At 39.5% G+C, this 12901-nt stretch overlaps 1 protein-coding gene and 1 long non-coding RNA gene across 2 annotated transcripts; both read right to left on the bottom strand.

The window, feature by feature from the left end:
• Positions 1-521: 521 nt before the first annotated feature.
• On the bottom strand, positions 522-4808 carry LOC139138582 (uncharacterized). Its single transcript, XM_070707021.1, has 2 exons — positions 4574-4808; positions 522-2656 (listed from the first exon to the last, which is right to left on the bottom strand). The coding sequence occupies exons 1-2, from the start codon at positions 4725-4727 to the stop codon at positions 2436-2438; spliced, it is 375 nt and encodes a 124-aa protein (XP_070563122.1). The 5' UTR covers positions 4728-4808; the 3' UTR covers positions 522-2435.
• A 4160-nt stretch (positions 4809-8968) lies between these two features.
• LOC139138600 (uncharacterized) lies at positions 8969-11884 on the bottom strand. The gene is made up of 2 exons (XR_011553641.1): positions 11488-11884; positions 8969-9432 (listed from the first exon to the last, which is right to left on the bottom strand). It is a non-coding gene; the product is annotated as an uncharacterized lncRNA (long non-coding RNA).
• Positions 11885-12901: the final 1017 nt, after the last annotated feature.

Here is a 12901-nt window from a genome sequence, read left to right as displayed (position 1 = left end):
AAGGCACCGTCACCAGCTCCACATCTGATTTCAATAGGATTGTGTGTATTTAGTTAATGCCATCGATTTTCTTCCAGATTATGGACACACTTGTCTTTGGTGAGCGGCGATCCGGAATAGGTACCGCAATAGTACGCAAGATCAATCCCGTTCGCCTCTTATTGTGTTGCTACCAACTTTACAGCACTCACAGCCTTAGCAAACAACAATGGCAATCAAATGTTGGTATTCAGCTCAGGGTGTTCAAATTGTAGTTTTCATAAGCATGGCAGAATTTCGCTGAAAGGCCCCTTTCCCGGGTCCTTTTCCAAACACTTACAGAGACTTGGGGACAAGCAAGACGCTACTTATTCTACCATGCTAACATCTTATCAACAAGTATCAGCTTAAGGGCTGACATTATAAAGAAAATAGAGTGGCGTCTTAACTAACACACTTGTTTAAAAGCAATAATTCTTATCAATAATGACAAGAAAACTCCCTCATACTATATATTTTGGTACGCAAAGTTACTGAAGTTTAGTATGGTAGCAACAGTTTATTCCAAACATCAAAGAAAACTTAAATGTTGGTATTAATGACAAAGTATCAGTAATTTAAGTCACAAACGTGACACTATATATGAAATCATATCTCATTTGAAACTAGAGTATATGTAGAATCAACCATATTATTTTGCATCCTCGTTCTTAAATGGCAGGTACTGAAAGACTGGCGTACAAAAAGTTGATTAAATTTATGATAAGCAAAACTAAATGACATTTACTCGAAATGTAAGAACTTTACTGCCAAACAAAATTGTCGTTTCTTAATATAGTATTAAAAGTACATAATGTGAAAACTTCACAAAATTTGACCCAGACAGAAATTGAAATGTTGACTATTGGAGAAAAACCAAGCCAGGAACTCAGGTGATTTGTATAAATTTCATTTTTTTTCTCACTCAACTGCTTGTCATGCTAAAAGGTGAACAAAACCAATATTTTAAACTTTGGTTGATAAATTAGTGAAAATTGAACGAAACTTTGCAAAAAGTGATTTTGAGCAAGCACGCTGTGTAATGTGCAACGACAACTTAAAACGCAGACGTCAGGGCTACATTGCATATCATAAGTGCGTTGAAGGCCGTCTTCTTTGATAAGCAACCACGTCGGCTGGACTCTTTCATAGCCCCTCGCTGGCTACGCCTCAAAACATGACCCGGTGAGGGCGCATCACCATATGGTAGAGGCACGGTCCCCTGGGGACCGTGGTACAGGATAGAGCTGCGTAGCAGACGAGGGGCTGTGAGAGAGTCTACACGTTGACCTACTTTTGATTTGCTAGTAGTCTCTTTTCTCTACTCACACAAAACACTTTCCAGTAAAAACCCGAAAAGTACCTCGTTCGTTAACCAAGTGTCAATGTTGATAATTAAATCAATCGATTTTGAAGGTATTGTATTGGTAAGTATGACACAGCTAACAAACATCATGTGATCTGAAATCAATGCTAGATTTGAGATTAAGGATGGTAAATGAAGTTGTTTTGATTACAATATCGTAAAATTAATCACATGTTAATTTATTGTACCACTTCACATATCTTCTTATTATTATTCGATAAACGATGGCATTTACAGACGTGTGACGTCACGCCCGTCACGTTGTTGTCATGTGGGCCAAACGATGGCGGTAAAAACCTAGACATTCACATTTGCAACACGACATTTCAAAGCCCTGGATTTCAAAATTAGCCTTAGAGTGTAAAGGTAACGAAAGAGATCGTTAAAAACCAAGGTACCTAGGCTAGCAGATTTATCATTTTCGTGAGCCAGATCTAATATAAGATCTTGAGTAGTAAGCATTTTTAGGAAATGCCTGGAGCAAAGAAGACACTGGTTCACGATGACAGATTTTTTTTTTAAGTTTAGCGAAAGGTATCATTACAATTTCGTTATGGATCCACCAGTCATCTGTTACCTTTGGTTTATCGTCTGTGATTGATTTACATTCAAGGAAATGTTCATTACATCAGTGATTAAAGGGACAAAGTCGGCCATTTTTCATGAAATTTGTTTGATGCGAGATACTACTTATTGTTTGATATGTCGAAAGATACTGAATGAATGGGTGACCATGCATATGTTCCACCTCGTTTTAGACAAATTAAATTAAACCGTCGCAAAAATGAATTTATGGTCATGACCATTAATTCATTTTCACAATGGTTTCATTGATCTTGTCTAACACCGGGGTTGAGTATATGCATGGTCACCGTTTCATTCAGTATCTTTCAACATGTCAAACAATATATAAGTAGTATCTCGTATCAAACAAAATTAATGAAAATGGCCGACTTTGTCCCTTTAAGGAAAAGATCGAAATTACGATGCTTTATAAAGATACAACATCTACGCGAATAGCCACCTCATTCCAGCCCGAGTTTCCCGTGTCCTAGTTGGTGTTGCTGCAATCACGATGTAAGTAGTAATCGCCGTTAATTTTCTTCCAGATGTGGAGATACTTGCCACTAGTCACCAACGATCCGTCTTCCTTAAACAGTGAATATATACCCCAACCGTACGCTAGATCTCCAAATCCATTAACCTCTTGTAGTTTTGAGACCAACTTGACACCACCCGCAGCCTTCATCGATTTCAAGGCCTCTGGGATAACTATCAAGAATGACAACAAATCTTCGGTCAACGCAAAAAATATGGAATGGTCGTTTACCTATAAGATTTAGGATAAATCTAATTTTTTGACAATGACTCTTTTTGTACACAGAAGCTCAGGGGAAAGCACTTGCCACCTGCACGTAAGAGGTGAAGCAAGAACGTTTAGAACCACATTGTCAGTACACCACTGAATACAAATCTGGGACAAACTAACCGTCAATTTCCCGGGAGCTTCGGTGTATGGCGTTTGCATGAGTTGAGTCAGTGCTGAACTTGACAGAAACAGTATACTATCGGGCCGTCGATTTGGGAGTAAATGAAGATTTGATCAAAGGTAAGTCATTGAATAAAAAAATTATGTATAAAAATTTCGTGAAATCTCTGAATGATATCAACCTTATGTAAAAGCTGTTATAGTAAAATTTCAGATGTTTTAAAAAGACGTTTTGTTTATCACAAGGTTACCGAGGCATACCATATGTCGTTCTTCCCTAATATAAGTCAATCGAAGTAAGCATTAAGGCTGCGTTCACAAAAAAAGTGGTGAGCCGGGGAAGGGGGGGGGGGGGCGGCTGGACGATTTTTGGGGGCTTGAAAATATGGGGGCTCGTAAAGGGGGACTTAAAAGATTTGCTCTTTGTAAAAGGCGGCATGAAAGTATTATTGCTTGCATTTTCAGATTCCATAGGTTGGTAGATGATTCAATGAAAAATGAATAAAATTTTGTGTCGTCCAATGCTTCTAACGTTTTGTAATAATTAAACAAAATGTAGAACCATTTTGTCGCATTTTATTACTTTTATTGCGAAAAAATCTAAAAATATATGAATTCCAATAAACTTTCATAAGAAAAACAACAAAAAGGCCCTGTAACGTGACAAAGCTGCAACTGTTGATAATTTTTAAAAATATTTTTATGCAATGATCGAACACCGTTTCTTGCTGTCCTCAACATATACGTGTACAGCGTTCTGAATCGGTCTATTTATTCACTTTGTCGACACAAAACCTGTAGATGTAAACACTATTAGTAATAATTGAATTAGAGTCCAGCCTGAAAGTCATTTGTTAATGATACATATGCACAGTACACATACGCCGGCTGTGTTGGCAAGCTGAATACTGGACAGTTCAACGTGCTGTAGGGAGTAGAACAAGAAGTTGGTTGTATAAGCTGAACAAAAATATTGTCAAAATAATCAAAGTTAAAACATCGTCTGCCCTGATAGTGCAGTGTCACTGTACTTGCCTTCCGGCAGTGACAGACATAGCTCTGACTCTGATGTAGTTGAAGAAGAGTTTGGGTCAAATGACGCTAATAACAGTGAAATTTACTTGTACATACGATGAGACCAGAGAGCAACACATGATATGGAAGAAGGTGAAAGGGCCTACTATTCCATGAAAAGGCAAAAAATTGCTCAGAAATACAGAAGTAGACTTTGCAAACATTAACCCTGCGATCAAAGTCATCGAAGTTCTAGAGGTTTGACTTCGACTGCAGCGGAACTAGGTCAAACTGGTGACATGCATACAATTACGCATGCGCAAGCAAACTTCACGTGACATGAGGAAAGGGTCAAAACTTTGGATTTTGCACATTGGATTTGCAACTCACTCAATATTCCCTAGTACACGACATTAACATAACTTAATACTTAGGGCCCCTGCTTTCCGACAAGTATACGGCCGCGATAATTTCTTGTTCAAGGTCTGATTTCAACAGAGGCCAATAGAGGTCACCTCGTTCCGCAGCTCAACAAGTCTAATACTCTCAGCGGCGTATATTTGGCCCTCGCCAACACTCTACTAGAGTGTGGCCTGAGTTTGGGCGTAGGTCAACAAACGCCGTCAAGAGTACTAGACTAGTCCTTGACCCATTTAGGTCAAGCATTTAGGTCAAGATTTACTCACCATCACGTCCTTCCTGTATCCCCTTGCCTGGTGCAAGCAGTGCAAAATCTTCGGTAAAGAGTTCACTGCATGCTGTAAAGTCCCCCGCATTATAAAGGTCGCTGATAGTTGCTATCTTTGCATCGAGAATAGCTTTGATGTCAGAACCAGCCATTTCGATTCCCTTTCTTTGCGGAACACCTCGAATGTAGGCCGATGACAGTATGCAACGGTATGCAATGATATGAATTGCCTTTTCACGTGATGAAGAGGCCATTAATTGTTACGCCCTCTCGATGGCATCTCGTGTAATGACATAGGGTGACCTAGTCATACGATACTGTAATATTGCCCAATCGCTCAGTATTTCTGTTAGTCACCAGTGGCATCAACTTTGATCTAAAGTTTCCCCAACACAATTTTTTTAACCAATGATGCCATACCGATCGATAAGATACCCACTTACGAGAAGGACATAGCGCTACACCTTTAAGGGACCGTTCAGTTTCTTCGGCGGGGGATGGGGTTAATTTTTGGCGGACACCAAAAAGTGGTTGATCCCCATTTCAACTTTCGAAAACAGGCCTGGTGACCGCCGAGTCAAAGGTAAAACGAAGAGGTGATATATATATATATATATATATATATATATATATATATATATATATATATATATATATATATATATATATATATATATATATATATATATATATATAATCCCATGGTATTTTTCTCTGTTTGACGTCATCGTATACGAGTGTTTTTGCGGAGCCGTACAACTTCGAGCCGAAGGCGAGAAGTTGTGCGGCTCCGCGAAAAACACGAGTATACGATGACGTCAAACAGAGAAAAATTCCATGGGATTATATATTTATCACATGAACAGTCTTCTTATTTTTCTTTGATGTGATGGATCAAAATTATTGTAACAAATTGCATGATTTTTATCGCGATTTTAAACTTTGATACATGGAATGGTATCTCCACCAATCAGACATACGGATTCGGTCACGAGCTCGTGTCAATCGTTGTCTCGCGCTGGAGCGATGCCAAGGCAAGTCTGCGATCGGCGGACATAGCTTTCACCGCGCTGGCGACGGATAACGATACTATTTTGAGTTATTTAGAATATTTAGAATTATATTTATAAAGCGAATGCAACGGCACGATCGAAACAGTAATTATCATTCTTAGAGATGCTGTGGCTTTTAAAATATCACAAGTTTACGGCCTTGGCGAGCCCGAAAGTTTCAGATCGATGACACACACAGTGTACGCTTGTAGTGGGCACTGCCGTCACCGGTCTCCGCCGGTGGCCATCTCAGTCGTCAATGTTTTCGTCATAGGGCCTACGGACTTTTTTTTTATCTTTTATTTAAAATTGTCAGGAAGTTTCACATCGGTCATGTTATACAACAACTCCTACACTTGCAAGAAATACAAATAAATTAAATAAAATCTATTATTTTTTCAAAAGCTTCTACGAATTCATCTCTTCGTGAAACTTTCTCCACTTTACATCTCATAACACACTCGTGTCGGAACAGTACATTTAAGGGTACACTCTTGTCACCGAGCCAAAATTTATGAATTGACCATTTTCCAAGCAAAATCAACACTTTGATGACTTCGCCATCAAACTTTTTGCCAACAAATTTTTTTGTGTTACAATTAAAAATAATGTCAGTATTGGATAAAGTTACATTTCTATTCAAATAATTACAAATAGTCCCTGTAATTCTCCTCCAGAGATATTTAGCAATCTGACAATCCAGGTATTTGTGTTCTAAAGATTCTGGTACCTGACAAAGGTGACAGTTCATGGAATCAATTTTCTTCCAATAAAACAAATATTTATTACATGGTAATAACCGGTGCAGCAATTTCCACTGAAATTCTCTCAATTTTGTTTCTTTTGTGCACGAGTAAATATTTTCCCAGATTGCCTGATTGTAGACTTTGGTTTTTAAATGGTTTGCACCAAGTGAAGTATACCATTTATCAAGCTTATTAGCGTTATCAGCATCTAAACGTTGATTTTGTAAGAGGGTACAGTAAATGATCTTACAAGTAAGTTTTTCCAGTGGAATAAATTGCCCTTCTGTCCAAAGCCCGTATTGTGAATTATCGCCAATCGGCGACTTGTAAAAATGTGATATTCTTACACCATTTTTGTGTTACATGTCTGTTTAAATTAGTGTTGTCGCTTGCTGTGTACCAAGCATTCAAAATATTGACGTAAAAAACAGGAAGTAATGATAAAACTTGTTTTGGCAATGAATTCCAACACAGATTTTGTTGAAGTAGATCACATGACTCATCGATTTTGAAGTAATGCCATGGTATGGCAGCCCAAGTGCTGTCTTTACCCGAAACCAGCCTTTTCACCCAAATTGCATTGATGGCACGAATCTGTTTGTCGATGTTAAGGCACTTAACACCGCCCTTGTAATAATCTCTTTCAAGCACTGGTATTTTAAGTTATTTAGAATATTTAGAATTATATTTATAAAGCGAATGCAACGGCACGATCGAAACAGTAATTATCATTCTTAGAGATGCTGTGGCTTTTAAAAAAATAAGTTTACGGCCTTGGCGAGCCCGAAAGTTTCAGATCGATGACACACACAGTGTACGCTTGTAGTGGGCACTGCCGTCAACGGTCTTCGCCGGTGGCCATCTCAGTCGTCAATGTTTTCGTCATAGGGCCTACGGACTTTGATATTTGCTGTAGCACATATATCGCCCGTAGTACTATCCCAATTTTGTTACTTGACGGGAACTCTGTTCTGTTGTGAGTGTTGTCCGAGTCAACTTTCGAAATGCATCGGATTCTACAGCGCTGCACTGCAGAGTTTAGCGCTACGCTACAGTTCGACAGCTTAAGCTTAGGCTTGATTCCGATCGAGAAACAACGGAATAGTATTTGTGTGATGAAGGAAATTTATCGTTGTTCGTCGATATTTGTGCCTTCTATGTCCCTTTCCCGAAGTTTATACAGTATTCATTTATTAAGTTGAACTTTCGTTGAGGTGTATCTTTCGGGTTTATCGCCAACCGGGATCGCCAGGTACGACGTCGCTTGGCGATCGCCAGGTACGACGATATCCACATTGAGCCTTGCTACTGGAGACGTTACCGAGTCAAACGATCGACGGTATCCTCATTCGATTCTTGGGAAATGTAAGCTTTAGCGACTCGAAATTTCGTTGGGCATGCCTTCTATGTTTCCGTATCTGGATTTATCGGGTCACCTTTTTGTCAAAATGCCATGAAAGCACGGCATCGATCACGACAAATCGGTCTGTGTCGCGACGTGCATGTACGAACGGTACCATTGCAGGAAAAAAGTTCCGGTTGATGACGTACAACAGAGGTAATATGGATTTCTTTTCTGTGCTGGTGTACGTCACACAGGTGGAGATACGGGCCAGTTCAAGTGATAAATATATATATATAATTATATGTAAACATTCAGTTATTCTGTGATTTGCTTGTTTTTACTGAAACTATTTACATATCAGTTTTAACAGAAATTTCAAATTAAAGTTTGAATATAGTATTTTGAATGAGCTTTGAATGTATTTATACTTTCTACATGTACGCATAAGCAGATATCCAAAATGGTTGTAAATAAGATGATATCAATCACTAACATCAAAGAGAATCAAAAACTTCGGGGGGGGGGGGGTTAGACTGTTGCCAGCCATCAGATTGTATCTCCTTAGAGTTAAGCCCCAGAGAGCTATTTGAGCTATTTTTATAAGTTGGAGCCAAATCTGATGTGCACAGTGTCTGAGAGAGCCTTTTATTTTGTCGTTTAAAACCATTGAAGACACGTGCATGAGATGCAGTTTAAGACATTAGTTTTCATGATTTTATATATATATATTTAAATTTGTTAATATAAATGTTTTATTCAAAGAAGTTTACTCTTGAAAGTGTAATATCTTTGAAGGTATTATATTGGTAAGTACAATGCGACGTGCTTCCCAACAAACGTCATGTGATCTGAACTCCCTGCTAGATTCTGAGATCGACGATGGTATTAAATGAAGTTGTTTTGATGACAATTTTGTAAAGATGATTCACATGATAGTTCATTATACCACTGCATATACCTATTATACTGTGTACGTCACGATAAAGGACAGAGTTGAGAGTCGAGGCACGTCACGCGGGTATTGAAAGCGTGCTTGTAATGGGGGTCCGACTATGGTAAGATAGGACCTAGACAGTCACACGTACGATGCGATATTTCAAAGCCCTGGATTTCATAATCAGTGTTAGAGCAGAGTACAAGGATAACGAGAGATATCGTTAAAACTAAGTAACATATAGACCAGCGGACTTATCTACCTTATGAGGAAAATCTAGCTGTAAGCCTTTTAGGGAATGTCTGGAGCAAAGAAATCAGTGTTTCACGATGCACAGTTTTATTGAAAAGTTTAGCAAAATACATCATTACAATTCTTTATGGATCCACCAGTCGTTTGTTACATTTGTTTTATTGTCTTGTGATTGATTCACTTTCAAGGAAATGTTTATTACATCAGTGATCGAGGAGAAGATTGAAGATGCAGCAGCGTTTTATAAATGTAGAACGTCTACCTGCAGAGCCACCGTGACTTCCTTCCAGCCTGAGTTTCCCGTTTCCTAGTCGGTGTTGTTGCAATCACGATGTATGTAATAAACGCCGTTGATTTTCTTCCAGATAAGGAGATACTTTCCACTAATCAACAACGATCCGTCTTCCTTAAACAGGGAATATGTACCATAACTGTACGCCATATCTCCGAATCCATGAACCTCTTGTGGTGATGAGACCAACTTTGCGGCACCCGCAGCCTTCATCGATTTCAAGTTCTCCAGGACAACTGTCAAGAATGATAGCAAATCTCTGGTTAAAGCTTAACAAAATTTGCAATGGTTGTTTTTCTGCAAGGTGGAGGCCAGATCATTTTTGTGAAAATATCACTCTTTTCGTAGACAGAAGCTCAGGGAAAGTACTTGCCGCCTGCAAGTAAGGGTTGAAAAAAAAATTCTTAGTACCAAATTGTCTGATGTACATCACTGATACAACAAATATGGTAATAAGTCATCTTAAAATTTTCCCCGAGCTTCGGTGTAAGGCGTTTGCATGAGTTGACGGTATTTGTGTTGAAGTGACAGAAACACTATACCCGGATATGAACTGAATATGGTTCCGTGTATCGGGCCGTCGACTTCAGAGAAAATGATGATTTGATCAAAAGTGGTCAGTTAGTTGAAGAATTTTTATATACAAATTTGGTAAAATCTGTGAAATTTAAAAGCTTTCATTGTAAAATTTCAGACACCTTAAAAAAGATGATTTTGTTTAAGAAACTGAAGAAGGAAACTGCAGTAATTTTTATAGGCCAGTGGAGCAGTGAGGGGTAAAGTGCCTCACCCAAGCCTACGGCACCGCGTTAAAGTCACGCAATCACCATCCTCCGACGGCTAGTCTGTTGCCTAGACTTAATAGGTCTCGAACTCACCATCATATGATGGTGAGACCGGTACCCTAACCCTTGCCTCACTGTGCCTCGCCCACGGGTCTTTGGTTTAACTTGATGTAGTATACGCCTCGGGGACAAATATTCGGACTCTCAAACTTTTACCATTCTTTTCTGATCTACCACTTGTTGGGATTCAATTTAAAGCTCTTTGTGTCAGAAAACTTTTCACCGTTATAGTTTTCCGAAAATCGAAAATTGTATTTTGCTCCGTAGAGTTAACACGGGGTGGCGTCCATTTTGAATTTCAGATATCGGTAGATCTTGGGTAATTTGTTTCTGTTGTACCAAAATGTGCATGATGACACCAATTTTTATTCGTGATTTTAAAAGAGGGTAGATAATTGAAAGATTCCTTGAAGAGAGTTTGGAGCAAATGCTAAAGGGTCACTTATTTTCGGCGCATTCTATCTCAAGTGAAATGGATCGGGCGAAAGAATCAACTCAATGGGCAATCAACATAGCTAATTCGAGCAAACAAGTTGTATGTCAGGATAGACCTCGTGATTCAAAGGCACAATTTTCTTTCCGTACCAGCCGACGAGTGGGCAAGTTTTTGTAGATCAGCGAGCAGTAACATATCAATTTCCCGCTCAGCGGGAAAGGAGGGCAAGTTGGGGGTAAGAATAACGATTCTGCCGTTTTCTGTACTTTGCAATAGAAAACGTGAAAAAGAGGCTGTATAATAAAACTTTTGGATGGAAAGGATAATGATGATTTATATGTACAAATAGTATATGGTGACAATTCTCCAAACATGACTGGATGTAACTTTAACCTACATAAACACGCTCAGGTCAGAGTCTGCAAGTGATCGCGTGACCTTGTCAGTTTTGACGGTGTTCAATTTTAGGCGGCGACTTACTCACAATAGCCTAATGTATGTTGGCTTGACAATTTCACCGCAAAAGAGGATGATTCAAGTATGAATCTGTTCAATTGCCAGAGTTCGTTATTGTCAAATCGTGATTCGAAAATGTTAGATTACATTTTGAAATCTGTACTCCTTTTTCGCCCAAAGTCACTCGATTTACAACTGTTTGTACGGTCCATATCAAAGTCCAAGTGGGTTGATATACAAATGGAGTAAAGTTGGTGTAAAGTGAACTCGTGCTTGCTGCCTGAGGCCTAGTCGGTTGGTTGGTTTTACTCTACAAGGCTGTATTACCCTCTTATCCATTCAACACTTTGCAACTCAATTATTAATTTACCCGGTACATAATAGGAACTATAATATTATGGGTCCCTGCTTGCCCAACAAGTATCTGGTGATAATTCTTTGTGCAAGGTCTGATGTACACAGTGGTCACCTCGTTCAGCAGCTGGGTCTATCCACGAACCCTTCAGGTCAAGCAGAGCCGTGTTGACCCACAATAGAAATAGCGATTTACTTACCGTTGCGTCCTACCTGTATCCCTTTGCCAGGCGCAAGAAGTGCAGAATCTTCAGTAAAGTGTTCACTATATGCTGTAAAGTCTCCCGCATTGTAGAGGTCGTTCATAGCGGCCAACTTTGCATCGAGAACAGCTTGGATGTCGGAACCAGCCATTTTGATCACGTTTCTTCCGGATTGTAGATTTAATGGAACTGTCATAGAAAGGGTGAAGGTCCAAACACTCCTCGGAGTTATGATGATGTTACACTGTCGCGCTCGTAGTTAGGGGAATTACGAGTTGAGGTACCAGTCTGGATCGCAATGCTTTCAATAACTGAAGCTGACACACCAAGATGCAGATTATAACCCAACCGTATACTTTATTACAAGATGGCGACCGTGTCCTTCCCCGTCAAAGGTCAGAAAGGTCTGATCTGTAATATCTCTAGTCTGAATTCTCTACTGTACAAAGTTTCATATGTCTCTAGACTTACATAATTACAGCGGTGATCACGTGGTCATTTTCCCGCCAGTCCTTGATTTTTTCTTAAGATGAAATAAGATCACACCTAGGAATATCCCGTTCTCGATTGTTCTCATCTTCTTTTACATTTGAAAATTACCGACTGACATACGCATCTAAAATACTTACAAAATACTAATAAAATAGCTTAATATATATCCAATTACAAACTCAAAGTTCAACTACTCTACATAAAATTAAAGAAAATCGACTGAAAATCATTCGAAAATGGGTAACCATAGAAACGGCTGGAACGAAGCCGACTGGAAAGTGTACCACAAGCATCGTTGACGTTGGCTGGTCGTACTTGTTCTAGACTAGAACACATTGCAAACTTCTTCAGCCATTTCCGTAGACAACCACTCTCTCGTCCGGTGTATCTTCGAGGCATGACGTTAGCACCAACATTAATAATGTCACATTGCCTACCTCGGACGGCCATGTCTGCAACCTGCCCTCGTATCTCTTGGTCATGGTTCACCTCCATCCGCTGAAGTGCATCTTCGATGCCCCGCTACATACTTATATCACCATACAGTCGCTCGTGCTGCTGGTTCGGTGGTCCTTCAGCCGGGTTCTGACATCTCCCGTACACGCCCCCTCGTCGACTCTACCACCAGATCTACCACCACATCTCAGAACCCCACAGTCGTGCTGCTTCAGCTACCCGGAGACTCAATGTCTGATCTGATCACATTGACTACACTTACAACATGGCTTCGAAACGTCTGTATTTTTTTCAACCTCCTTAAAAGATCAGGATTGAGCACAAAGCATTTATAAACAAAATATATGTCAATCATAATTTTGTCCAATATGCATATCCCTTATGGCATAATGGCCTCATCGCAGCCCAAACCACCCTTCCTTCTTGCATCAGTTGAAAATAGAGCATTTCGAATCATGTATCC

This window comes from Ptychodera flava, chromosome 1 (assembly GCF_041260155.1).
Source record: "Ptychodera flava strain L36383 chromosome 1, AS_Pfla_20210202, whole genome shotgun sequence".
Classification (NCBI taxonomy): domain Eukaryota; kingdom Metazoa; phylum Hemichordata; class Enteropneusta; family Ptychoderidae; genus Ptychodera; species Ptychodera flava.
The sequence above is the reverse complement of the archived record's forward strand: the minus strand, read 5'-3'. Positions and strand labels throughout refer to the sequence as shown.